Source organism: Cololabis saira, chromosome 9 (genome assembly GCF_033807715.1).
Source record: "Cololabis saira isolate AMF1-May2022 chromosome 9, fColSai1.1, whole genome shotgun sequence".
NCBI lineage: Eukaryota > Metazoa > Chordata > Actinopteri > Beloniformes > Belonidae > Cololabis > Cololabis saira.
The window spans coordinates 11,592,321-11,615,931 of record NC_084595.1 but is presented as its reverse complement, the minus strand read 5'-3'; the positions used below and the strand labels follow the sequence as shown (position 1 = coordinate 11,615,931).

At 40.2% G+C, this 23,611-nt stretch overlaps 1 protein-coding gene across 1 annotated transcript in view; it reads left to right on the top strand.

Moving 5' to 3' along the window:
• gcn1 (GCN1 activator of EIF2AK4) overlaps positions 1 to 21,801 on the top strand; it is a 41,728-nt gene extending 19,927 nt beyond the window's left edge. The window contains exons 33-57 of the mRNA XM_061730492.1: positions 370 to 616; positions 1,480 to 1,601; positions 2,304 to 2,418; positions 2,617 to 2,796; positions 4,021 to 4,241; positions 5,294 to 5,362; positions 5,463 to 5,601; positions 6,393 to 6,589; positions 6,687 to 6,829; positions 6,913 to 7,030; positions 8,010 to 8,225; positions 8,322 to 8,486; positions 9,835 to 9,996; positions 10,088 to 10,180; positions 10,266 to 10,409; positions 11,820 to 12,089; positions 12,195 to 12,308; positions 14,778 to 15,008; positions 15,104 to 15,297; positions 16,819 to 16,933; positions 17,269 to 17,365; positions 18,084 to 18,232; positions 18,947 to 19,057; positions 20,842 to 21,060; positions 21,152 to 21,801. Of these exons, the coding sequence (XP_061586476.1) occupies positions 370 to 616; positions 1,480 to 1,601; positions 2,304 to 2,418; positions 2,617 to 2,796; positions 4,021 to 4,241; positions 5,294 to 5,362; positions 5,463 to 5,601; positions 6,393 to 6,589; positions 6,687 to 6,829; positions 6,913 to 7,030; positions 8,010 to 8,225; positions 8,322 to 8,486; positions 9,835 to 9,996; positions 10,088 to 10,180; positions 10,266 to 10,409; positions 11,820 to 12,089; positions 12,195 to 12,308; positions 14,778 to 15,008; positions 15,104 to 15,297; positions 16,819 to 16,933; positions 17,269 to 17,365; positions 18,084 to 18,232; positions 18,947 to 19,057; positions 20,842 to 21,060; positions 21,152 to 21,277 (3,957 nt within the window). The 3' untranslated portion in view covers positions 21,278 to 21,801. The remainder of the gene's footprint in view (positions 1 to 369; positions 617 to 1,479; positions 1,602 to 2,303; positions 2,419 to 2,616; positions 2,797 to 4,020; positions 4,242 to 5,293; positions 5,363 to 5,462; positions 5,602 to 6,392; positions 6,590 to 6,686; positions 6,830 to 6,912; positions 7,031 to 8,009; positions 8,226 to 8,321; positions 8,487 to 9,834; positions 9,997 to 10,087; positions 10,181 to 10,265; positions 10,410 to 11,819; positions 12,090 to 12,194; positions 12,309 to 14,777; positions 15,009 to 15,103; positions 15,298 to 16,818; positions 16,934 to 17,268; positions 17,366 to 18,083; positions 18,233 to 18,946; positions 19,058 to 20,841; positions 21,061 to 21,151) is intronic.
• The last annotated feature ends 1,810 nt before the right edge of the window (positions 21,802 to 23,611 follow it).

Here is a 23,611-nt window from a genome sequence, read left to right as displayed (position 1 = left end):
TATTTTCTCGTGCGTTGTTCTTCTTATTCCTCGCTCTTCTTATTTTTTCCTTTTCACTTACGTCCTCTTCGTCTTCTTCTTCTCCTCTCACGTAAAAAATACTGGTGCATCGGCAAAAACAGTCCCCGGTAATTCACTTCAGTTGTTGCTTTTTTATTTGCGTCGTTTTTTTTATTTTATTTGCAGCAGGGTTTCTTTATATTTGCAGTGTTTCTTTTATTTGCAGCCGCGTTTCTTTTTATTTGCAGCGTTACTTTTATTTTCAGCAATGGCGGGTCTCGGCCACCGTAACTTTATTGCCCAGAAATTTAAAAAAAGAAAAGAAGAACTGTAGGCATTATGTTGTACAATTTTGTTTTGCCACCCCAGGTCCAGGAGTCCGTGGCGGGCTGCCTGCCTCCTCTGGTTCCTGCCATCAAGGAGGACGCCGCAGGAATCGTACGCAACCTGCTGCAGCTGCTGCTGGAGAGCGACAAATACGCAGAGAGGAAAGGAGCGGCGTACGGACTGGCCGGACTGGTCAAGGGTCTCGGCATCCTGGCGCTCAAACAGCAGGAGATCATGGCCACGCTAACGGACGCCATCCAGGACAAGAAGAACTTCAGACGAAGGGAAGGTCAGTGTGGAAATGTTCACCTTTTTATTCATCCAGATTTTTGGCTTTAGTGGGTTTATAATAACATTTATTCAAAGGATTACTTTGTCAGTTCGAGAGCCTTACAGTTGGACTTGTATTGATATTTTTGTGCTCAAAAAACTGCTCTGCAGTCAGATTTACTGTTTCACACACACTGGATAGTCTAGGACAAAAGTATTTTGTTAAGTTGCCTTCAGCTTTGATGGCTGCAGCCATTCATCATGGAACTGAATCAATGCATTATTATATAATGTAACAACTGATGATAACATCACGTCATCTCCTGCTCATATCCCCGCGGTGCTCCATCACATAAATGTAGACTCCACTGATCACATGACCTTGACCTCACATTTAACTTTTTAAGATGTGTTCTTTCAAAACTGAATGCTTAATGTATTATTTAACATATTATTTTAGCATTTCTATGATTCATAAATACTGACATCCGGATAAAATTGAGTTGACTTAGGAATTGTACATTATGTATGTTAGTTTATGACCCGCTGTCAACAGGGACGTGACACGTGTAAACCCACGAGAGAGATGTTTTCACTATTTTTGTGGGCATCTTTTCAGGACATTTGCAGGAATCTTTTTGGCAAAATTTACTAATTGGCAGGAATCTGAGTGCAGCATCACATTCCACTGTTTTTGAGGTGCAGCCAAACATATTTGCAAAAAAGCAGTAGTTTTTTTTCAGTGTTAGGGCAGCTTATAGAGTAAAATACAAAAACAAAAGAACATCACCTGAACTTGGAAAAAAAAACAAAAACGCTCCCCACCCAAAAAAAGTAGTTTTTTTTCCAAAAGAAGTTGCTGAACAGCTGTTTGCCTTGCAGGAGCCTTGTTTGCCTTTGAGATGCTGTGCAACATGTTGGGGAAGCTGTTTGAGCCGTACGTGGTGCACGTGTTGCCACATCTCTTGCTCTGCTTCGGAGACGGGAACCAGTATGTCCGAGAGGTGAGTGAACAGCAGATCACATGGTGGCTGTCACCGACGTGGGGGGTTTCGGGACTGGCTGTGTTTGTTGTGGGTTCCAGCTCTGGGGCTTTGCAAACATTAGCCATCGTGAGTCAACAACTTTGATTTTACTGTTTAAAAATGAAGCTCCGTGAGAAATCCACTGGTAGAGAGATTTAAAAAAACAAAAGACACAGTTCTGCACATCTAACCAGTTCAAAAGCACAATGTTACTGCATATACAGGACTGTCTCAGAATTAAATATTAGAATATTGTGATAAAGTTCTTTATTTTATGTAATGAAATAAAAAAAATGTCATACATTCTGGATTCATTACAAATCAACTGAAATATTGCAAGCCTTTTATTATTTTAATATTGCTGATTATGGTTTACAGTTTAAGATTAATATTCCCAGAATATTCTAATTTTTGAGATAGGGTATTTGAGTTTTCTTAAGCTGTAAGCCATGATCAGCAATGTTAAAATAATAAAAGGCTTGGAATATTTCAGTTGATTTGTAATGAATCAAGAATGTATGACAATTTTTGCATTACAGAAAATAAACGACTTTATCACGATATTCAAATTTTCTGAGACAGTCCTGTACACTTCTAGCAGTGTTGGTGTAGCGTTAGTATATTAGGGTATTAAATGCACAGAGACCCTGTCTCTAATGTCCTCCTTGCTTCTCACTCCAGGCTGCAGATGACTGTGCTAAAGCTGTGATGAGGAACCTGAGCGCCCACGGAGTGAAGCTGGTGCTGCCCTCTCTTCTGGTGGCCCTGGAAGAGGAGTCCTGGAGGACTAAAGCAGGTTAGGAACAAACGTTTCCAGCCATGATATTTGACTGGGTTTGTGTGGCTGGACGGACTGAAGGATAGTTTAAAGTTTCATAATAGCTGTGTAGAAAATGTCTATTCTTCTTGTTTTGTTCTTCTTCTATTTAACGTGGACTAGCTGACAGTTTGGTTCCCACCTATAAGATGGATTCCTGTGATTCACTTCTTCCAGGCTCAGTGGAGTTGTTGGGCGCCATGGCTTTCTGTGCCCCCAAGCAGCTGTCGTCCTGCCTGCCCAGCATCGTGCCCAAGCTGACGGAGGTGCTGACAGATTCCCACGTGAAGGTGCAGAAGGCCGGCCAGCAGGCCCTCCGGCAGATCGGCTCCGTCATTCGGAACCCTGAGATCTTGGGTATGTGACTGGGTTTCACGAGTCAGAACTGGGACCGCCACGCGCTGGTTTTCTGTAGACCGTCATCAAATAGTTTAAAATACCCCCATGAAGTCTCATCAATCTCCCGAAGGGATGTTGCATGATATGGAATCACTAATGAAGTTTAAAAGCAGTAAACTTTCCAGACACTCGACTCTCGAGATGAACGTAGACTTTATAAAACAATGGACGAAGCGTTAGGTAACGTGACCCATTTGTTTCTGAAGAGTGGTTCGCGGGGCGCAGCCATGGTGCTTGAGAAGCTTTGCTGCCTGCTCCTGCAGCTGAACCCGTCCGAAATATATGCAAAGCTGCCGTCACATTTACAACAAGATGTAACGTTTAACATGTTCTCTTGATGGCGAGATAAAAAATGACAGTTGCTTTTACCCGAGACTGGGTCAATACAAACGGGTTGTGGCTTCGCTGAGCGTGGTAGCGTGATGGGAGGTGATAACGACAAGCCATTGGCTGAGCCGACAGTCAATCAAGCATATTGAAATGGATTTAATGCGTAAATTCTCCTGCTGTAGTACAATAGAACCCCCGCTTTACATCAGGGTTTGTCAACCGGTGGTCCGTGGCCCTCTGGTGGTCCGTGGCGGTATTGCAGGTGGTCCGTAAAAATATATATTTATTTAGACTCAATTTATTTTCCATTTACTATTCATTTTTGTGAATAATTTACCCATCCAAATGATGTCAAATGAGTGAGAGTGAACTTGTAATATTATAAGCCCTCTTGGCTTCCTGTTGTTCATTTTTCATTGACTGTTTTTTGTTGTTTTTTTTATAGCAAAGGGTGCAAATAAAAATATACACTGATGCTAATAAATAGCCTATATAAGCCCATACTTTTATTTAAAATCAAGGTGAAAAATAAAACAAACATCCCCAAAAGCAGTGGTCCCAAGTTGCTTCTTGGTTATAATTGTGGTCCCTGGGACAAAACCAGTTGAAAATTTCTGCTTTACATCACAAACATTTGTTGGAACCAGGATGTAAATATGTTTATTTCTACTGAGCCTCAATCCAGAAGTTAGATGGTTGGTGCTTGAGAATGAAACCACACTTGAACTGAATTGTGGGAGATTTAGGCTCCGGTTGTAGATGAGGAAAATGTTTTTATCCACGATTCGGTTCCGTTGGGTTTCACACAGAGTGTACGTTTCGTTTTGAACTGGACCATTGTTCTTCTCCCAGCCATCACTCCCATCCTGTTGGACGCCCTCACGGACCCGTCTAAGAGGACCCAGACGTGCCTGCAGACTTTGCTCGACACCAAGTTTGTGCACTTCATCGACGCCCCGTCTCTGGCCCTCATCATGCCCATCGTGCAGCGAGCGTTCCAGGACCGTTCTACTGACACCCGCAAGATGGCCGCCCAGATCATCGGCAACATGTACTCTCTGACCGACCAGAAGGTAAGCCCAGGTCACTCCACACCCCACCCGGCTTACTCAGTGCCCCCAAAGGCGAGCAGAGTAGGCACGTTGGTCCATCTCGTCCTCCACTGCTTTTCTTACCCGAGTACTCTGGATTCACCTTTCCATCGCTCTATGCTTTATGTCCTTGACTTTGAGTCTTGATTCTTCGAGTTCTCTTTGCATTGTGTCTCCAAGTGCTGCTCCTCTTAACAGTAATGTTTGATCTTCTTTGGTTAAATTTCACCAAACGTTTACATCGTCTCAATAACTCGTATTATGCCAGAACAGATTTTCATGCCCTGACAAGTGTCTTCTGACATGTTCGCTCAGTGAATGACGAGTTCCTCGCAGCAGCAGTTGGGGTTAAATCTAGTGATGCACCGATTGTTCGGTAACCGAAATTGTTCGGCCGAAAATGGCAAAAAAACACTTTCGGTGTTCGGTGGAATAAGTGGGAAAAAAAACCGAACAATTAATAACGGCATTGTAATATAAGGAAATGGAGTGGCCGCTCCCGTAACGTTTGCGCACCAGAAACATAAATCGTTGGCCAACCAAAAAGTAACCACATAAGAATTTTACCTAACATTCACCAGGAGGTGGAACCAAAACAACATAATGCTGTGAAATTAAAAAATGTTCAGTTTTTTTATGTTCAATAAATATTTTCTACCTTGTACTTTTGCAAAAGATTTTTTTTTTTGAAAAGCATGACTAAATCAAATTTATTTGATTTATGCAATGGTGAAAAAATTGGCAAAATAAATGAAAAACTGCACAAGAACCATGTTCTGTATTGTTCGGTATTCGACCAAGTGTTTATTATTAGTTTCGGTTTCGGCCACAAATTTTCATTTCGGTGCATCACTAGTTAAATCAATTGTGGAAGCTGGAAAATATTAATTTCTGCAGTAACTATTCCTAATGGAGTCTTGCCAATATGCTGTAATATGTTAAATCCACGACCCATCTTCTCTTGTTCTGGAAGCACATCATTTAAAATCCCAATGTCTAAATATTTTGACTTTCATTTGTCTTATTGTTTGCAGGATTTGTCACCGTACCTGCCGAGTGTTATTCCTGGACTCAAGACCTCCCTGCTGGACCCAGTGCCTGAAGTGTGTTAAGTGATGATTTAGAGCCCCACAGTCTTGATACGTGCTGTTTGTGTGTGTTTTTTTTAAAGACTGAAGCTACACAACCCTCTCTCTTCTCCAGGTACGAACAGTGTCAGCCAAAGCCCTGGGGGCCATGGTGAAGGGGATGGGTGAATCCTGCTTTGACGACTTACTGCCGTGGCTCATGGAGACGTTGGCATCGGAGCAGAGCTCTGTGGACCGTTCTGGAGCCGCTCAAGGTCAGTTCCTCTCCGCTCTGGCCGTTGTGTGCTACAGCAGTCAGCAGCTGAGGCGCTGAGCAGAGGTGTCAAAAGTATTCACATTCATTACTCAGGTAGAAGTATAGATACTAGAGTTTAAAAATACTCCTGTAGAAGTTGAAGTATCAACTCAAGTTTTTTACTCAAGTAAAAGTATAAAAGTACTGGTTTCAAAACTACTTAAAGTGTAAAAGTAATGTAAGGGGGAAAAAAGCCATTAAGGACAAAAGCCATTGAAAATGAATGCATCTTAGTATAATGCAAATATATTAAAGAACCATATATGTGTACTATTGAGCATTAACATGTGTTTCAGAGAGCAGGAGGTATGATGACTAGTTGCCTATAAGTATTGTAATGGTGCAAAAAGTCAAACTTCAGAGGCGTGTTATCATTTATCCTAACCTTTATTGGAATGTACATCAAAGTTTAGTTGCAGGAATCTGAGGGAACGGATGTAAGAACAAAACTGGACAAGAACATCTGAAACAACCACAACCAAATTCACTCCATCCGGATGGAGCAATTTAACTGGATAGTTTTTTTTTTTAAAGGCTGAAATGAAATAGTTTAACGAGGCTGTTTTTAAAATGTAAGGAGTAAAAAGTACAGATAATTGCGTGAAAATGTAAGGAGTAAAAGTAAAAGGTCGTCTGAAAAATAATTACTCCAGTGAAGTATAGATAACCAAAATTTCTACTTAAGGTAACAAAGTATTTGTACTTTGTTACTTGACACCTCTGGCGCTGAGTGACTGTTGTTCTTCTCAGGTCTGGCTGAGGTGATGGCTGGGCTGGGGGTGGAGAAGCTGGACAAACTCATGCCGGACGTCGTGCATACCGCCAGCAAGGTGGACATCGCTTCCCATGTCAGAGACGGCTACATCATGATGTTCATCTACCTCCCTCTCACCTTTGGAGATAGATTTACTCCCTACGTTGGGCCCATCATCCCCTGCATCCTCAAGGTGCTGGCAACGCCAACATTTCTTTGCCATAATATTTCTGCTGACTTTCAGAATGGTATTAAAATACCACGTAACCCTTCTCTCCGTGGTGCTCCAGGCTCTGGCTGATGAGAATGAGTACGTGAGAGACACGGCGCTGCGAGCCGGCCAGCGGATCATCAGCATGTACGCCGAGACCGCCATCGCATTGCTGCTTCCCGAGCTGGAGCAAGGCCTGTTCGATGACCTGTGGAGAATCAGGTCAGAGCTCGACGCCGAGTTGGGTCGTAGTTAAATCGGTCTTCCTCTAAAACTAATCAGCGGTGTGTTTGTTTGGTTCGTAGGTTCAGCTCGGTACAGCTGCTGGGAGATCTGCTCTTCCACATCTCCGGAGTAACAGGGAAGATGACCACGGAGACGGCCTCGGAGGATGACAACTTTGGGACTGCTGCGTCCAACAAAGTATGAATGCGTGTCTTCACCATATTCCCTGTAATTGTTTAAGCCAGGGGTGTCAAATTTGCGGCCCACGGCCCGCATGCGGCCCGAGAGAGATTTTCATGCGGCCCGCGAGAAGTTTCCAACGCAAAAAAACAAAATGTTAATTTACTAAAAAGGAAGGAATAAATAATTGCCATGAATCGCAGCATATCCGATAATATATTTCTTCTACAAATCCATCGTTATTCCACAAAGAGAGCAGTTTGTCATTTTTTTAGTTTTCTAGAATGCATTTGCCGATTTTATTTCTTCGTAGACGGTCGTTTATTTTTATTAACTGACTACTATTATATATTTTCGCAGGAAAAATATCACTGCTAAAAAAGATGATAGAAGAATTTCAGTTTTGAATACGAGGATAGTGACAAAGTAAAGCAGTTAAAAAAGAAGTGCTGATTTTTCAGCAGTGTGCCGATAATATATGTGCCAATTTTTAAAAATAAATACACTTAATTGTTCTGGAAAAATCTGTAAATCACAAAGAAACACTCTCGAATGCAATAAGAAAGATTTTGCTTTTAATTAAATTTCCTAAAAAAAAAAGCGAAATATAAAAAAATACATACTTGTTTCTGTTTATCTTTGTAAAATGATATTAAAAGTATCTTACATAATTTGAAAAAAAACGAGAAATTTCAAGAAAAGATCCTGAAGAAATATATTTTACATAATTAGTGTAGAGTGTAAACAAAGTGCATATTTCCTTTAAAATTAACTAAACTCATATTGGATAAGATAACAATAGTAAAAAAAGAATTAGAAAAAAAAAATTTCGCACCGTTTTTGTTATTTTGAGCATGCGGCCCGCGAGAAAAAAATTGGTCAAATCCGGCCCGCCAAGCAGAATGAGTTTGACACCCCTGGTTTAAGCTGTTAAACTGCCATGGCAGAAGTGGTGCTGGTTTTGTGAGTGCTGAGGTTTGACCCTCCTCTTCCACAGGCGATCATCTCCGCCCTGGGAGGCGACCGGCGTAACCGCGTCCTCTCCGGCCTCTACATGGGCCGCTCGGACACCCAGCTGGTGGTCCGCCAGGCCTCTCTGCACGTGTGGAAGATCGTGGTGTCCAACACCCCCAGGACGCTGAGGGAGATCCTGCCAACCCTCTTTACTCTGCTGCTGGGCTTCCTGGCCTCCACCTGCCCAGACAAGAGAACGGTAAGAGAACATTTCCCCATCAGAAGATTCCTCGCGTGCGGCCATCAATGTTTGCGGGTGTGAAAAGGCCTTTCTTCTCCGTCTGTGCCGTTTCAGATCGCCGCTCGGACGCTGGGCGACCTGGTGAGGAAGCTGGGAGAGAAAATCCTCCCGGAGATCATCCCTATCCTGGAGGAGGGGCTGCGCTCGGACAAGAGCGATGAGAGGCAGGGCGTGTGCATCGGCCTCAGCGAGATCATGAAGTCCACCAGCAAGGATGCGGTGAGTGGGGATGTGAACCAGGAGCCGGTATATTTTGGTACCGGTTTCTAAATGTTCGGTACCAGAGTACCAATAAGAATTCTGGACAAACGATACTGTTATCAGTGTTTTTTTTAAAAGTCTACCCAGAGCAACATAACCGTCACGTACGTCGGCAAATCCCAAATATATTCCAACCAAAAGCAGTATATTTTATTCCTTACCATTTTGTTGTCATTTTCAGTCTATCCACACCATCTTTGACCAGAATTCACGGTTTAATCCTTCATACTAGTGAAACCGCTTCATCCACCGTCATTTCATATCCTCCCTTTCTGTCAACTCCTTGTGGCTTTTGGGAATTTGCGTAAAGTTTGACATTCTACCTCTCGGGAGCTTTCAAACAAGATGTTACACTTGAACTTCATCCATCAGACAGTCTCTACCGCTGAGCGTAAACTCTGGAGCGCGGCAGCCATCTTGGATCTGTGACGCACACAGAGCGCAGTGATTTCTGGATGGAGATTTTACTTTTACGAAATCATGTAGCCATATTCCGTTCAAAAAGGGGGAAAAACACATTTGGCACAGTATAGGTATCCAAGTGCCCAGATAGAGTCCGCCTGGTACTATCCACACTAAAACCTTTATAAAATCTATGTGCTTTAAGCTATTCTCATGTAACTTGGTACAGTTGTAGTCAAGGAGTTGCTGAATCCAGGCAGTGGTGTCTTTATAATTATATGCATTGCTATCATGGTGTTTTCCACTGTGCAAACTAAAGAAGAATTAGACAAGGATAAAAATCAGTTTTTTTCTTTGGTTTATCACAATTTGCTCAGGCATTTGAACATTCAAAATTTTTCTGACACTGGTAATGTATGCTGTGACGTCTTAGCTATCCATTGTGACCAAGATTATACATATTGTCCTTTATAATTGTGGAGATATTGTTGATTTAATTTGAATAGGCCTGTTCAGGTGAAATTCACCTCCAAAATCCCTAGGGGTGAACAGGTTAAATTAATTTACTCAGGAGAAGGCATTATCAATTTTAGCACCGCTGATATATGTTGCGTTTTATACACTAAATTACATGTCGTGGTATCGATAAGAGTATCAGCACCGTATCGGTATCGATAAATTCCTAATGATACACATCCCTAGCGGTGAGTGGAGCAGACACTTCTCTTTCGCCACTCCTTTACGATGAGGTCATAGTTGCCACAGCAGGAGATGCAACAAGCGAGTTTTCTGTTTTATCGTCAGTCACAAGGAGTCACGTTTTTCCAGTTTTTCCTGTCAAAGATCTGACAGTTGTGATAAGAAGCTTAAACACCATTAACCTTGACGTCCCTCTGCGCTGCAGGTGCTCGTCTTCTCCGAGTCGCTGCTCCCCACGGTGAGGAAGGCTCTCTGTGATCCTCTGGAGGAAGTCCGGGAGGCTGCGGCCAAAACCTTTGAGCAGCTCCACGCAACCATCGGTCACCAGGCGCTGGACGACATCCTGCCCACCCTGCTGAAGCAGCTGGTGAGCAACACGACACAAGTGTAACGCTGAAACAAGAAATTATCTGAAAACGGTCCAGTTCGGCCTAAAACACGATGAATGCTCTTCCCAGGACGACGAGGAAACGGCGGCGTTCGCTCTGGACGGGCTGAAGCAGGTCATGGCGGTGAAGAGCCGCTCTGTGCTGCCGTACTTGGTTCCAAAGGTAAAACACCAGCAGGCTTTTCCTGTTGCACCTGGAAGTGATTTGGGCTGTGTGATTAAAGTGAATCCCCTCTGATTGGACGCAGCTCACGGCTCCTCCTGTGAACACCCGCGTCTTGGCCTTCCTGTCCGCCGTGGCCGGAGACGCTCTGACCCGCCACCTGGGAGTCATCCTGCCCGCCCTCCTCTCCTCACTTAAGGGAAAACTTGGAACAGAAGAAGAACCGCAGGTAATGAACCCGCTGAGACGTGCTGTTTCGTTCCCTCCAGCTGCTCATTAAGAATGATCGATGAGCAGCTGGAACTGCGACCGAGCCGTTGGCCGAGGCACACTTGGTCCGCAGCTGCTGAGATCAGGCTGCTAATGTTTGATAAGCCGTGTTTCTGGGTACTTAACTCTCATTTCCTCTGCAAAAGCAGCACTTTTAAAGCAGAGGATCAGCAGCGGCAAGTCTTTGAATGCTCCAGACGCTCGTGTCTGCTGAGTTCACGGCTAGTTTACTGTCCTGTATTAAACCCCCCCCCTCCCATAGACACGGCTCCAGTTCATCTAAAGCCCATCGCTCAACTAGAGTCCTTCTCTTCTCTCAGCTGCTTCTAGTAATCAGGATTCACTTTTTTAAAAATGTTATATTTTAAGTTCTGTCTTAAATATACGGAAGAGTATTAGGGCCAGGAAGGAGAAAAATAAAAATAATATTTTAGAGGAAGATTTTTTTTTCATTGTGCACTTCGAGAAAATGTCGAGAAAAAAGTCGAAATGTTGAAAAAAGTCGAAATGTTGAGGAAAAAGTCGAAATGTCGGGATTAATGTTGAAGTACAATTTCGAGAAAAAAGTCGAAATGTTGGAAAAAAGTCGAAATGTTGAGAAAAAAAGTCGAAATGTCGGGATTAATGTTGAAGTACAATTTCGAGAAAAAAGTCGAAATGTTGAGAAAAAAGTCAAAATGTCGAGAATAAAGTTGAAGTACAATTTTGAGGAAAAAAGTCGAAATGTCGAGAAAAAAGTCGAAATGTCGAGAATAAAGTTGAAGTACAATTTCGAGAAAAAAGTCGAAGTGTTGAAAAAAGTCGAAATGTTGAGAAAAAAAGTCGAAATGTCGGGATTAAAGTTGAAGTACAATTTTGAGAAAAAAGTCGAAATGTCGAGAAAAAAGTCGAAATCTTGAGAAAAAAAGTCAATGTCGAGAATAAAGTTGAAGTACAATTTTGAGAAAAAAGTCGAAATGTCGAAATGTCGAGAATAAAGTTGAAGTACAATTTCGAGAAAAAGTCGAAATGTTGAAAAAAGTCGAAATGTTGAGAAAAAAGTTGAAGTACAATTTCGAGAAAAAAGTCGAAATGTCGAGAATAAAGTTGAAGTACAATTTCGAGAAAAAAGTCGAAATGTTCTTGACTTTATTCTTGGAATTGTATTTCAACATTAATCTCGACATTTCGACTTTTTTCCTCAAAGTGCACAATAAAAAAAATCTTAAATATTTTTTCTACTCCATGGCCCTAATACTCTTCCGTATAAATATTCACATAAATTAGCTTTATTTTTCTTCTCACGTTGCCGGTTTTGAATGTGACAGATATGACTGAAGAGTTTGTGGTTTTTCCTGCGATCTTTGACTAAATCTTGCGTCTGACTCAGGAGCTGTGCAACTGTCAGACGGTGATCCTCTCCGTGGAGGATGAGGTGGGCCAGCGGATCATCATTGAAGATCTGCTGGAGGCCTCTCGAGGATCTGACCCGGGCCTCAGGCAGGCCGCCGTCACCATCCTCAATGCGTATTTCGCTCGCACTCGCCTGGACTACAGCGCGCACACACGCAACCTGCTGTCAGGCCTCATTCGTCTCCTGAATGATACCAACCCCGATGTGCTGGTTCAGAGCTGGGACACCATCAACTCCATCACCAAGGTGGGCCGACACCGCCATCCACGCCAGTTATACCTGGCTCTGATGTGGAGCCAGATAGAAATGTCAAACACAGAGTCAAATTTGTTTTTCTTTAATGTTTTGTAGAAACTGGATGCGAGCAGCCAGCTGGCTCTGATTGACGACCTCCATCGAGACGTTAGATCAGTGGCAGGAGACGTGAAGGGTCAGCACCTCCCCGGGTTCTGCCTGCCCAAGAAGGTAAGCGGGACATTATTGCAGCACGAGGATTCAAGCGTCTGTTCCTTCACAACATCTTTGTCCTCCTGAGCTGCTGCTCAGTCAGATGACCAGAACAAAAAATACAGAACCCGCTCTCACAAACAGTTTGTTCAGCTTCTTCAGTACCTAAATTAATATTTAAGACACAAAGTAAATGCTGGTAACAGCTGAAACTTTTAGCTTGGCAAAATATACCAAACTCATATGAAGTTGTTTTTTTTTTATTAAGTAGAGGAAATAATCTTGGGTGAAATCATTAAGCACAAAAAAGGAATTAGTTCATGGTTTTATTCTCTGGCTTTCATGGTATATGAAGTCCAAACTTTACTCTTGAAAAAATATTCCATCACGTTTCATTTTCCACACTTTCCCACAGCTTTTGTGGGGTTTCAGGATGAAGCCTCATTACGGACCATTTTTGATTCATTTTTTTTCCTGCAGTAGGCAAAGCAAGTTCATTTTTATAGCACATTTCAGCAACAAGGCAATGCAACACGTTTAACATATTCAAAACACGTAAGCAAAAGTAATGAGAAAAAAGATTGAGTTAGGCAGACCTGTGAAGACACTGTTGTCTGAAGATAAACGCATGGATGAGTTTCCTGAGGTCCTGACCGCCTGCTGAGGCTGCTGTAGTCTCTCCTAACCCTAACCCAGCTGACTGTTTTCAGTATTTAGACGTGTGCATGTTTTTCTTGTTAGAATTTAGATTACAATAGGACTTTTTGGTTTACAAAAGGACAATAGGTTTTTCCTGTGAATTGAAACTGAAATGAATTAAGAGTAGTGTTTCCATATTCTTTAGCCGGAAGTTCCTGAAAGTCTACATTTCTAGAAACTTCCTCTTCACAAGTGACCCCTTTCAGTTTGTCTGTTCAACAAAGTAACGTCATTTCAGAGATGCTATTCTGTCAGTGATCATGTGGACAGCTCAGATTTATTCATGGACCAGAGTTGAAAATAGTTATAGTATGAATCCAAATTAAAGAGCTTTAAACTATCATTATGTGCAGATATTGTTCAGTGAAAACAAAGCCATACCTGACAGTGTTTGACGTGTTGGAAGATAAAGAACCTATTTTACGATGATGTCTTGACACATGGATATGATCGTTAAGGAGCTTAAAAGAAAAGCTTGACAGTGAAATGTTTGTGACCGGCACGTTGTCTGTTCTCTTTTATGACCTGTTGTCCAGGACTAGCGGCACTTTTTACAAGAATGTTAGGTGGGGGAAAAAGCGAGAGCACGTGAGTGTAAATGACTGATAGCAGATGCAAATACAGTGGTGGTTAAACAAGAAAAGCATTAAAGGAAAAAAGGCAGGTCCCAAACACGGACCTGAGCACAGTTACCTCCCGCCAGGCACAGAGTCCTGCAGCTCTTTGCTAAACCAAAGACAAAATGGAAAAGTAAACTAGAACTCCCTGAAACCAATATAAACAAACACACATCACACATGTGTGTGCAGGTATAGTCTCCTCTAGGGCTGGGGATCGATTCAAATTTCAAGAATCGATTCGATTCCGATTCTTAAGAGTCAGAATCGATTATCAAGAGTTGATTCGATTCGGATATTGATTTGGGTTAGTGTTATTAAAACTGTTTTTTGAGCTGTTGCATGAATTATATGACTGTAGTTATGTAAAATATTACTACTAGTGTTATATTGAGATTCAACAGCAAGTATTGGCAGCTAATGATGCTGTAAGGACCAATCAGCTCCCAGAATGCTGATAGAACTGCTTTCAGAAACATCATGTGGGTCAGAATTACCAAACAGATCCAGGGCAGCAAACAGAGACGGATGAAATCGGTTTTATTTTTTCCCCATATTCTGTTTTTATTTGTTCCATTTTCGGTCTATTTTGGTTTTTCATTTTTGAGAATTTGGTTTTTAGCATTTTTTGCAAATGTAACCCCAAGACAGTATATAAAGTAATGAAATATAGACAATTTATGCAATTATAACTGAATACTTTAATGTTTTCATACCTTTAAACATATTTAAAGGCAAAAACATGGCACCAGTTATTCTCGTGTCCAACAAAACATTCCTTTTTTGGGGATAAACAAAAAAATAACCAAAAGTTGCAATGTAATGATGAAAAAAAAAAATACATAAATAAATAAAAGAAAATTAAAAAAAAATCCCCCCTCCCAAAAAATTTAAAAAAAAAATCGATCTTTAGACATATGAATCGATTTTTTAGGAATTAATATGAGAATCGATTTAGAATTGGGAAATCGATTTTTTTTCAACAAAGGCCTAGTCTCCTCTCCCCCTGTACCTGTATGACGGTCCTTATTTTATCATCACATAACTGGTGAAGAAAAATGAAGACCAGACAAACAAAATGTCACTGCTTTTGTATCTAAACAAAAGGTAAACATAAAGTCACAGACGTGCTTACTGACGGTACATTTTCTGTGTTTTTTCTTCGGTAAAGGGTGTGACCTGCATCCTACCAGTCCTGAGGGAAGGCGTCCTCACTGGCAGCCCCGAGCAGAAAGAAGAGGCGGCTAAAGCGTTGGGAGCCGTCATCAAACTCACCTCGCCCGAGGCTCTACGGCCTTCTGTCGTGAACATCACTGGACCTCTTATCCGTATCCTAGGAGACCGCTTTGCCTGGACGGTGAAGACGGCTCTGCTGGAGACTCTCACAGTGCTGCTGGCGAAGGTCTGTAGCTGCAGCAGAACAGCAGACCAGACGAGCTGTTGGAGAATCCATCACACGATCAGGGCTCTAACATCTGGACTGTATTACTGCTCTAGGTGGGAATCGCCCTGAAGCCTTTCCTGCCACAGCTGCAGACCACGTTCCTGAAGGCCCTGCAGGATTCCAGCCGCGGCGTGAGGCTGAGGGCCGCCGAGGCTCTGGGTCAGCTGGTCTCCATCCACGCCAAGGTTGATCCGCTCTTCACCGAGCAGCTCGCTGCTATCCGCAACGCCGAGGACTCCGGAGTCAGGTGTCCATTCACTCCACTTTTATTCCAAAATCAGCTACCGTCATTAGTGCTATTTTGTATATTACTTTACAACAGTCTTTCAATTCAATTCAATTTTATTTATATACCATCTATTGCAATACAAATTGTCTCTCTCTGCTTTCCAGAGACACAGCATGACCCTCAAACAATTATTAAAGACAAAGCTCTTTTGTTCCAACTCTTAATCAAGCAATACTTTAAATATCACAAGCAAAAACCACAGTTATTAAATCAGGAGTAAGTCGGAACATACTAAACTCGGATGCTTCTACAGGACTGTCTCAGAAAATTAGAATATTGTGGTAAAGTTCTTTATTTTCTGTAATGCAATTTAAAAAAAAAAAAAAAAAAAAAAAAAAAAAGTCATACATTCTGGATTCATTACAAATCAACTGCAAGCCTTTTATTATTTTAATATTACTGATTATGGCTTACAGTTTAAGATTAAGATTCCCAGAATATTCTAATTTTTTTAGATAGGATATTTGAGGTTTCTTAAGCTGTAAGCCATGATCAGCAATATTAAAATAATAAAAGGCTTGCAATATTTCAGTTGATTTGTAATGAATCCAGAATGTATGACATTTTTGTTTTTGTAATTGCTTTACAGAAAATCACAATATTCTAATTTTCTGAGACAGTCCTGTATATTTTTTCACAATATACAATAATTGAAGTTGAAATTATTAGGGTTTCCGTTTTGTCCCCTTCTGATTGCCTGTGAGAGTCATCCAGGAACTCACAAAACCATATTCCTTACTTAAACTTACTTAAACTTACTCAAACTTACTCAAACTTCCGTTGCTAAAAGGTTTTGTCAAAAATACTGTTTTCACTACGTCCCTCGTCCACCAGAGGGCGCTGACATATAAATGCTCTAACTATAAAGGTCGTACTAATGTCATTCAGCAAACTTTGTTTCTCTCTGGTGATTGACTTTTGGTTTGGTTTTTGACACAAATACAATAACAACTTTAAAGATATGCAACCAGGTAAAGAAAGTCAATTATATTGCACCTTCCAAGATAAGAAAAATTGCAAAGTGCTTCAAAATAAAACTGGACAAAACATAAAATATAAAAGCAAATAAATACTGAGCAAAAATAAGTTTAAAAAGATGTGTTTTTAGCTGATTTTTAAGAGATGGCAGAGTGCAGATCTCAGGCTGAGAGCAAGGGAGCTCCAGAGGGAAGGGCCTGCAAAGGCTCTGTGAGCTTTAGGGCTTCGTGACGAGCAGACCCCGGTCCCGACATCTCAGGGCCCTACTGGGGACATAAGGGGCAGAAGGTCTCTAATATAAGCCGGCCCCGATCATTTAAAGCTCTATATGTTAAAAACCAGAATTTTAAAATGCGCTCCGTCGTGCAGCTGAATTAGTAAGGGGGTGACACGTGATAACTTGGGAGATTTTGTTATTAGCCTTGCAGCCGCATAGAGTAAAAGTACTGGAAAAATGAACAATCGAGTCTTATTCTTTGTTTTTCGATTTTGTGTTGACAGAGAGACGATGCTTCAAGCCCTGAGGTTCGTCATTCAGGGGGCCGGATCAAAGGTGGATCCGGCGATTCGCAAGAACATCACCAATGCATTACTCGGCATGCTGGGACACGATGAGGTATGATCAGAGGAGCAGATGCCTCAGCTGAAAACACCAAATCTGTAGCAACACACTCATCATTCAGTTAGTTACTGTAAGTAGTAGTTGCTCAGTATCCACAAAGTATTAGCTAATGAGACAAAGGGAGCACACTTAAGCACTAAGAGAGTTCAGAGGTGCAGTTTTGTCTGTGATCACAGTAGAAAACGGAAGTCACACAGAGGATGTGGTTTTCTGAAAAGGTGGTTTAGAGACTTCATGCCACTTCTTGACACAGAACCTCTCAAACTTTGTCTGTCGGATTGGTGTGTGTAAATACTTTATATATATGTGTGTGTGTGTTGTGCACTCAGGATGCGACTCGATTGGCTTCAGCCGGCTGTGTTGGTGAGCTGTGTGCCTTCCTGTCAGAAGAGGAGCTGAAGAGTGTGTTAACTCAGCATGTCCTAGGTTTGTATCCACGTGCAGTGACAACATTCTCCTTTCTGGAGAGTATCTGTTTAATATTATTGTATGTATGTATGTATACACACATATATATATATATATATATATATATATATATATATATATATATATATATATATATATATATGTATATGTATATGTATATATATATATATATATATATATATATATATATATATATATATATATATGTGTGTGTGTGTGTACAGGACTGTCACAGAAAATTAGGATATTGTGATAAAGTTCTTTATTTTCTGTAATGCAATTAAAAAAGCAAAAATGTCATACATTCTGGATTCATTACAAATCAACTGAAATACTGCAAGCCTTTTATTATTTTAATATTGCTGATTATGGTTTACAGTTTAAGATTAAGATTCCCAGAATATTCTAATTTTTTGAGATAGGATATTTGAGTTTTCTTAAGCTGTAAGCCATGATCAGCAATATTAAAATAATAAAAGGCTTGCAATATTTCAGTTGATTTGTAATGAATCCAGAATGTATGACATTTTTGCATTACAGAAAATAAAGGACTTTATCACAATATTCACATTTTCTGAGACAGTCCTGTATTTCTTAAAAATATGCGATCCATTGTGTACATTAAAGACCTGTATCTGTCTCTGACTGCATGTTTGTGTTATCCAGCATCAGCACAAATGTGAGTGTGAGCTGATATTTCTTCGTTTCCCCTCAGCTGACATGTCTGGTGTGGACTGGATGGTCCGCCACGGCCGCAGCTTGGCTCTGGCCATCGCCGTCAAGTGTGCTCCTGAGCGGCTGTGTGAGAAAGAATACTGTGACACTGTGACGGAGACCATTTTGGCCAATGCCACTGCTGACAGGGTGAGTGTCAGAAGCAGACGCACAGCTGCCCCATAAACTGGCCCATAAACAAATAGAGGAAAAGCACTGTGGTTTTCAGAGAATTACATGCTTTAACAGTTTCCTGACTGGAAGGAGTTGACTTTGTGGGGTTTCTGCCGGTGTCATGGCAACTCTGGAGCCAACGCAAGCTTCCAGAAAGTCGCTGCTCCTTACTGAGAAATTGTCCAACCGAGAGTTTAACCACTTCACTTTCAATTCATGTCATTTCTTTTTTTTCTTTATTGATTTTATATCAACAATAATAATAATAATAATAAATTTCATTTGTTAGGTGCCTTTCATGTCACCGTACAACAATCAAAATACAATTTAAACAATAGAGAACAGCAAAGTTTGCAGCAGAACACAAAAGACCATGTAAGTTGTAGGTGTACTTAGTTGATTAAAATCTCATTTCTGAAACAAACTTTACCGGTAAAGTCAAACATGACATAGACATGTAATGACAACCAGAAATAGCTTGTCTCCTCCCATTTAAAGTCTTTATTCAAAACTAAAATAACATCTAAGTGTTAACTTTAATGTTACATTTCTTCAGTATACAGTAAGTGATTGTATTTACAGATTATTTTACTCATTTTTACTCCTACTAGCTAAGATTCTATAGATGATTTAAAATGTGCATGTAAAATCAGTCTATGAGCATGTCACCATCAGTGACTCCTCTTCCAGATCCCCATCGCTACCAGTGGGATCAGAGGAATGGGATACCTGACGAGGCACCATCTCAAAACAGCGGGAAGCGGTGGTGTTTCACAGCGCATCATCACACAGTTCGTTAAGGTAAGAATAAAATAATAACCTTCAGCTGGTGATCACATTCTATCCGCTTCCTCTTTCCTCATACAGGTGAGGAAGTTGGTGCCAAGCGGTCGCTAAAGGGATTTTCACAAGTCGTAAAAGTGATCTGTGACTTTGTGCAAATTATGCATTGTTGGAAAATGATTTTGACTTTTTTTTTTTTTTATCAGTTTGGGAGAACTTTGAACTATATTCCTCTGAGATCATTTTAATCTCCTTTTAGCTCATACGGTTTTTGAACCAGACAGCAATATTCCAATATTGAGAAATTAAGAGTGACCTCACTCTGAAAGACCAAATTTCCACTTAAACAGCTTTTTAACCAAAATAATATAATTTTGGAGTCAGCACTAACTGAAATCAGCTGTGTTGGTGTCCGTCCAGAGTCTGTTGGGATGCACTGCTAAGTCTAGACAATGTTCTCTGTTTTGAGGGATGTTGATGATAATGAAGGCGTTGGATGAGCACAGCTGCTGCTTATGGAGACATAACATGCTCTGTAACTGAGATGCTTGATGACTTTTCTTATATGCAACTCGGGTTAACACTAAGCTTAATATTGTCCATTTTACTCTAAGCTCGATAAATGAGTATTGCAGGTGAACGTTGGCTCAGTTCATTCTTCAAGCTCTTGTGAATCTTCTGTTTGACTTGTAGCCCTGATAAAGTTTTGTTCAGTGGTATCCGTTGAATTCACAGTGTGAACACTATACTTTTCTGCATTTTGCAATAACATATTACTGTATATCATGAAAGGTACCTTTGCCCTCGTGTCCTTTCTGTCCAGGAAAAAAACGGGGGAAAAAAGGACATTTCTCTTCTGGGTTTGGGGACGCAGTCAAAGATTAAAAAAAAAAAACCATGACAAATCTAATTGTGAACTTGTTCTGTTTTAACTGTGACACTGCTGTCCTTGTCAGTATCAATAGCATGAAGAACATTTTAGAGACTAGGGAAGAGTTGTACATTAGCGATCCATACTATTGGTCTCTTGGAAAGTCAAATGTTATAACTATCAACAAAATGGTTCTACAATAAAATCCTTTTTTAATAAGGACTGTGCGGTCTGCCAATAGCTTCTCCATTTTAAAACAGTCTTAAAACCCATTAGTTCACCTTGCCGTTTGGCTGAGCTGCCACCCCTATTGGATTTTATCTCTTATTTTAATATTGTTTTTATTGATGATTTTTTTACTGTAAAGCACTTTGGTTGGCCATAGGCTTTATATGTGCTATATAAATAAAGCTGACATTGACATATTAGATGTACAGGACTGTCTCAGAAAATTAGAATATTGTGATAAAGTTCTTTATTTTCTGTAATGTAATTTAAAAAATAAAAATAAATAAATAAAAAAAAATAAAAAAATGTCCTACATTCTGGATTCATTACAAATCAACTGAAATATTTCAAGCCTTTTATTATTTTAATATTGCTGATTATGGCTTAAAGATTAAGATTAAGATTCCCAGAATATTCTAATTTTTTGAGATAGGATATTTGAGTTTTCCTAAGCTGTAAGCCATGATCAGCAATATTAAAATAATAAAAGGCTTGCAATATTTCAGTTGATTTGTAATGAATCCAGAATGTATGACATTTTTGTTTTTTTTAATTGCACTACAGAAAATCACAATATTCAAATTTTCTGAGACAGTCCTGTAGATGCATGTACAGTATTAAGTCATAGCTGATGGCAAAATAAAAAAGATAATGCTTCTGTGTATTCCTTTTTATAATGTATGTATTCTGTGTGCCTCGGCAGTGTCTTCAGAATCAGTCCAGTGACATCAGACTGGTAGCAGAGCGTGTGATATGGTGGGTTTTCAGAGACCCGTCACCGCCCATGGACACCAGCCTCATCAAACCTCTGCTGAAGAGCCTGTTGGACAACACCAAGGATAAGAACACCACCGTAAGAGCCCAGAGCGAACACACCATCGTCAACCTGCTGCGACTCCGACAGGGAGAGGAAACCATGCAGGTGAGTCTTCACATTCTCCGTTTACAGACGACACATCCATACTTAAAGAAAGTTGTTTTTTTTATAACATTGACATCTATGTCCTTGTCAGAGTATGACCGCCATTCTGGACTCTGCAAGTAACGACCTGCTGTCAGAGTGTCATCGCCGGTCACTGAAGAAAATCGCCAGCCTTCCAGACTCCAATGAAGAGGTGGATGACACCATCTTAACATGATGAAGCAGGACTTGACAACAAAATAAAACCTGCAAAGATCAAGAGAAGCTCGACTCATAGAAACAAATCTTCAATGTATGAGAACCCCAGACACTCTCAGCGCGCATGTTCATAAAGCCCTGCACAGACGGAGGCAGAGATGGGTTTTGTTTCGACTGTATCTCCCGACAAAAATGTTTCAATCTCTCACTTAACATCGTTTTAGCGGCTTTTAAGCCCATTTTTTTTATTAGTTTATTTTATCGTGTGATGTGCAGGTTAGTTCCCTGTACTGAACTTCATAAGGAAGACACAATGCCAAACCTGTTTTTGATATTTCAGTGTGTTGCTATCTATTTTACTAAAACGATTTCAAGCATTTAGGATGCCTCTGTGACGAAACAGCAGCCCCCGTCTTTCATTTTTATTTGGACCTTGTGTGTAAGAGATGTTTGGGGGAAAGCAACTTCTTATGAAAAGACAAATCATTCTCATCAGTGATACTGTTGTAAAAAGGCAATGCAAAATAAAAAAATAAAAAAAGATGATGAGATTTTTGAAGTTTCTTCAAGTGGTCATTTATTTATTTATTTTCTCTTTTTACTTTGCATATTAATGTTAATACCATGTTGGTAAAAACCTGAGGCATATATATATATATATATATATATATATATATATATATATATATGCATTTTTAATATATCATATTTTTATTTCTATATGTAAATATAACGCGAAAAACACAGGGAAATGCACAACGAGCACAACACAATTGCTCATTTAGATTAATACTGTTATTACTGCACTATGAAAATGTTTTTTTGTGTGGGGTTATATCTGTGCAAGTCGAATATATGAAAGCTAGTTGGTATCTAGATTTGCGTAAAGCACCATCATAACTAAAGTTGGTAATTGCATCGTATTGCTAAAACAGCTCACCTGACTCCAGGTGCTGTGTAAGGACGCAGCGGACTGGTAAACAGACTGACAGTTTCTTCCCCCAAGCTGTTGCTCAAGGCAAGGCAAATTTATTTATATAGCACAATTCAACACAAGGTAATTCAAAGTGCTTTACATTGACATTAAAAGTGGTAAGAAATAATCAGACAGCAAATAAGATTGAAAAAATTTGGAATAAGATGATAAGAAAAGAAGTAAAATAATAAAAAGCACAAGCTGCTCGGATGAACTCTCATCACTCAGAGTAATCAATCACTGTGAAATAATAACCACAATCATATGCTGTAACAATGCACCTTTCAATAACCATGACTACCTCATCAGAATCAGGTTTATTGGCCAAGTCAGGTCAAACAAGACAGGGAATTTGACTTGGTTATTTTTGCTCACTGTACAGTAAATACACAAGTGACAGCTCTTATTAACATATATACAATGTTTTTTTTAAAGTGAAAGGTGCAGCAGTATGAGGTAGACGTGGATATTGAAAGGTGCATTGTTCAGCATATGATTGTGGTTATTATTGCACAGTGATTGATTTCTCTGAGACTCTGAGTGATGGGCCTCCTGGCTGGCAGTTCAAAACTCAGCATCCTTCTACCAATATATTCACTATCTCTCCTCTGGACATGAACCATCTCAGTCTGGCCTCCCTGACTTTATCTCCAAAGCCTCTAACATGTGCTGTCCCTCTGATGTCCTCATTCCTGATCCTATCCAGTCTGGTCTCTCCCATAGAGAACCTCAGCATCTTTGCTCTGCTACCTCCAGCTCTGCCTCCTGTCGTTTCCTCAGTGACACTCTCTGTAGACCAAACAACGTCCATGGTCTCACCACAGTTTTGTACACCTTTCCTTTCATGTTAACTGAAAATGTTTTATCACACATCACACCTGACACTTTTCTCCACCTGTTCCATCCTGCCTGCACACGTTTCTTCGCCTCTTTTCCACACTCTCCATTGCTCTGAACTGTTGACCGCAAGTACTTAAAATCCTCTTTTCTCTATTGTATTGTATTCTACTGTATTGTAGTGGATTGTATTGTATTGTATTGTATTGTATTCTGTTCTGTTCTGTTCTATTCTATTCTATTCTGTTCTATTCTATTCTATTCTATTCTATCGTATTCTGTTGTATTCTATTCTATTGCACTCTAATCTTTTCTATCCTATCCTATTGTATTCTATTATACTGTATTCTATTGTATTGTATGCTATAATATTCTATCCTATCCTATCGTATTATATCATATTCTATTGTATTCTATTGTATTCTGTTCTGTTCTGTTCTATTCTATTCTATTCTATTCTATTATGTTGTATTCTATTGTATTCTATTCTGTTCTATTGTATTGTATTCTATTATATTCTATCATATCCTATTGTATTGT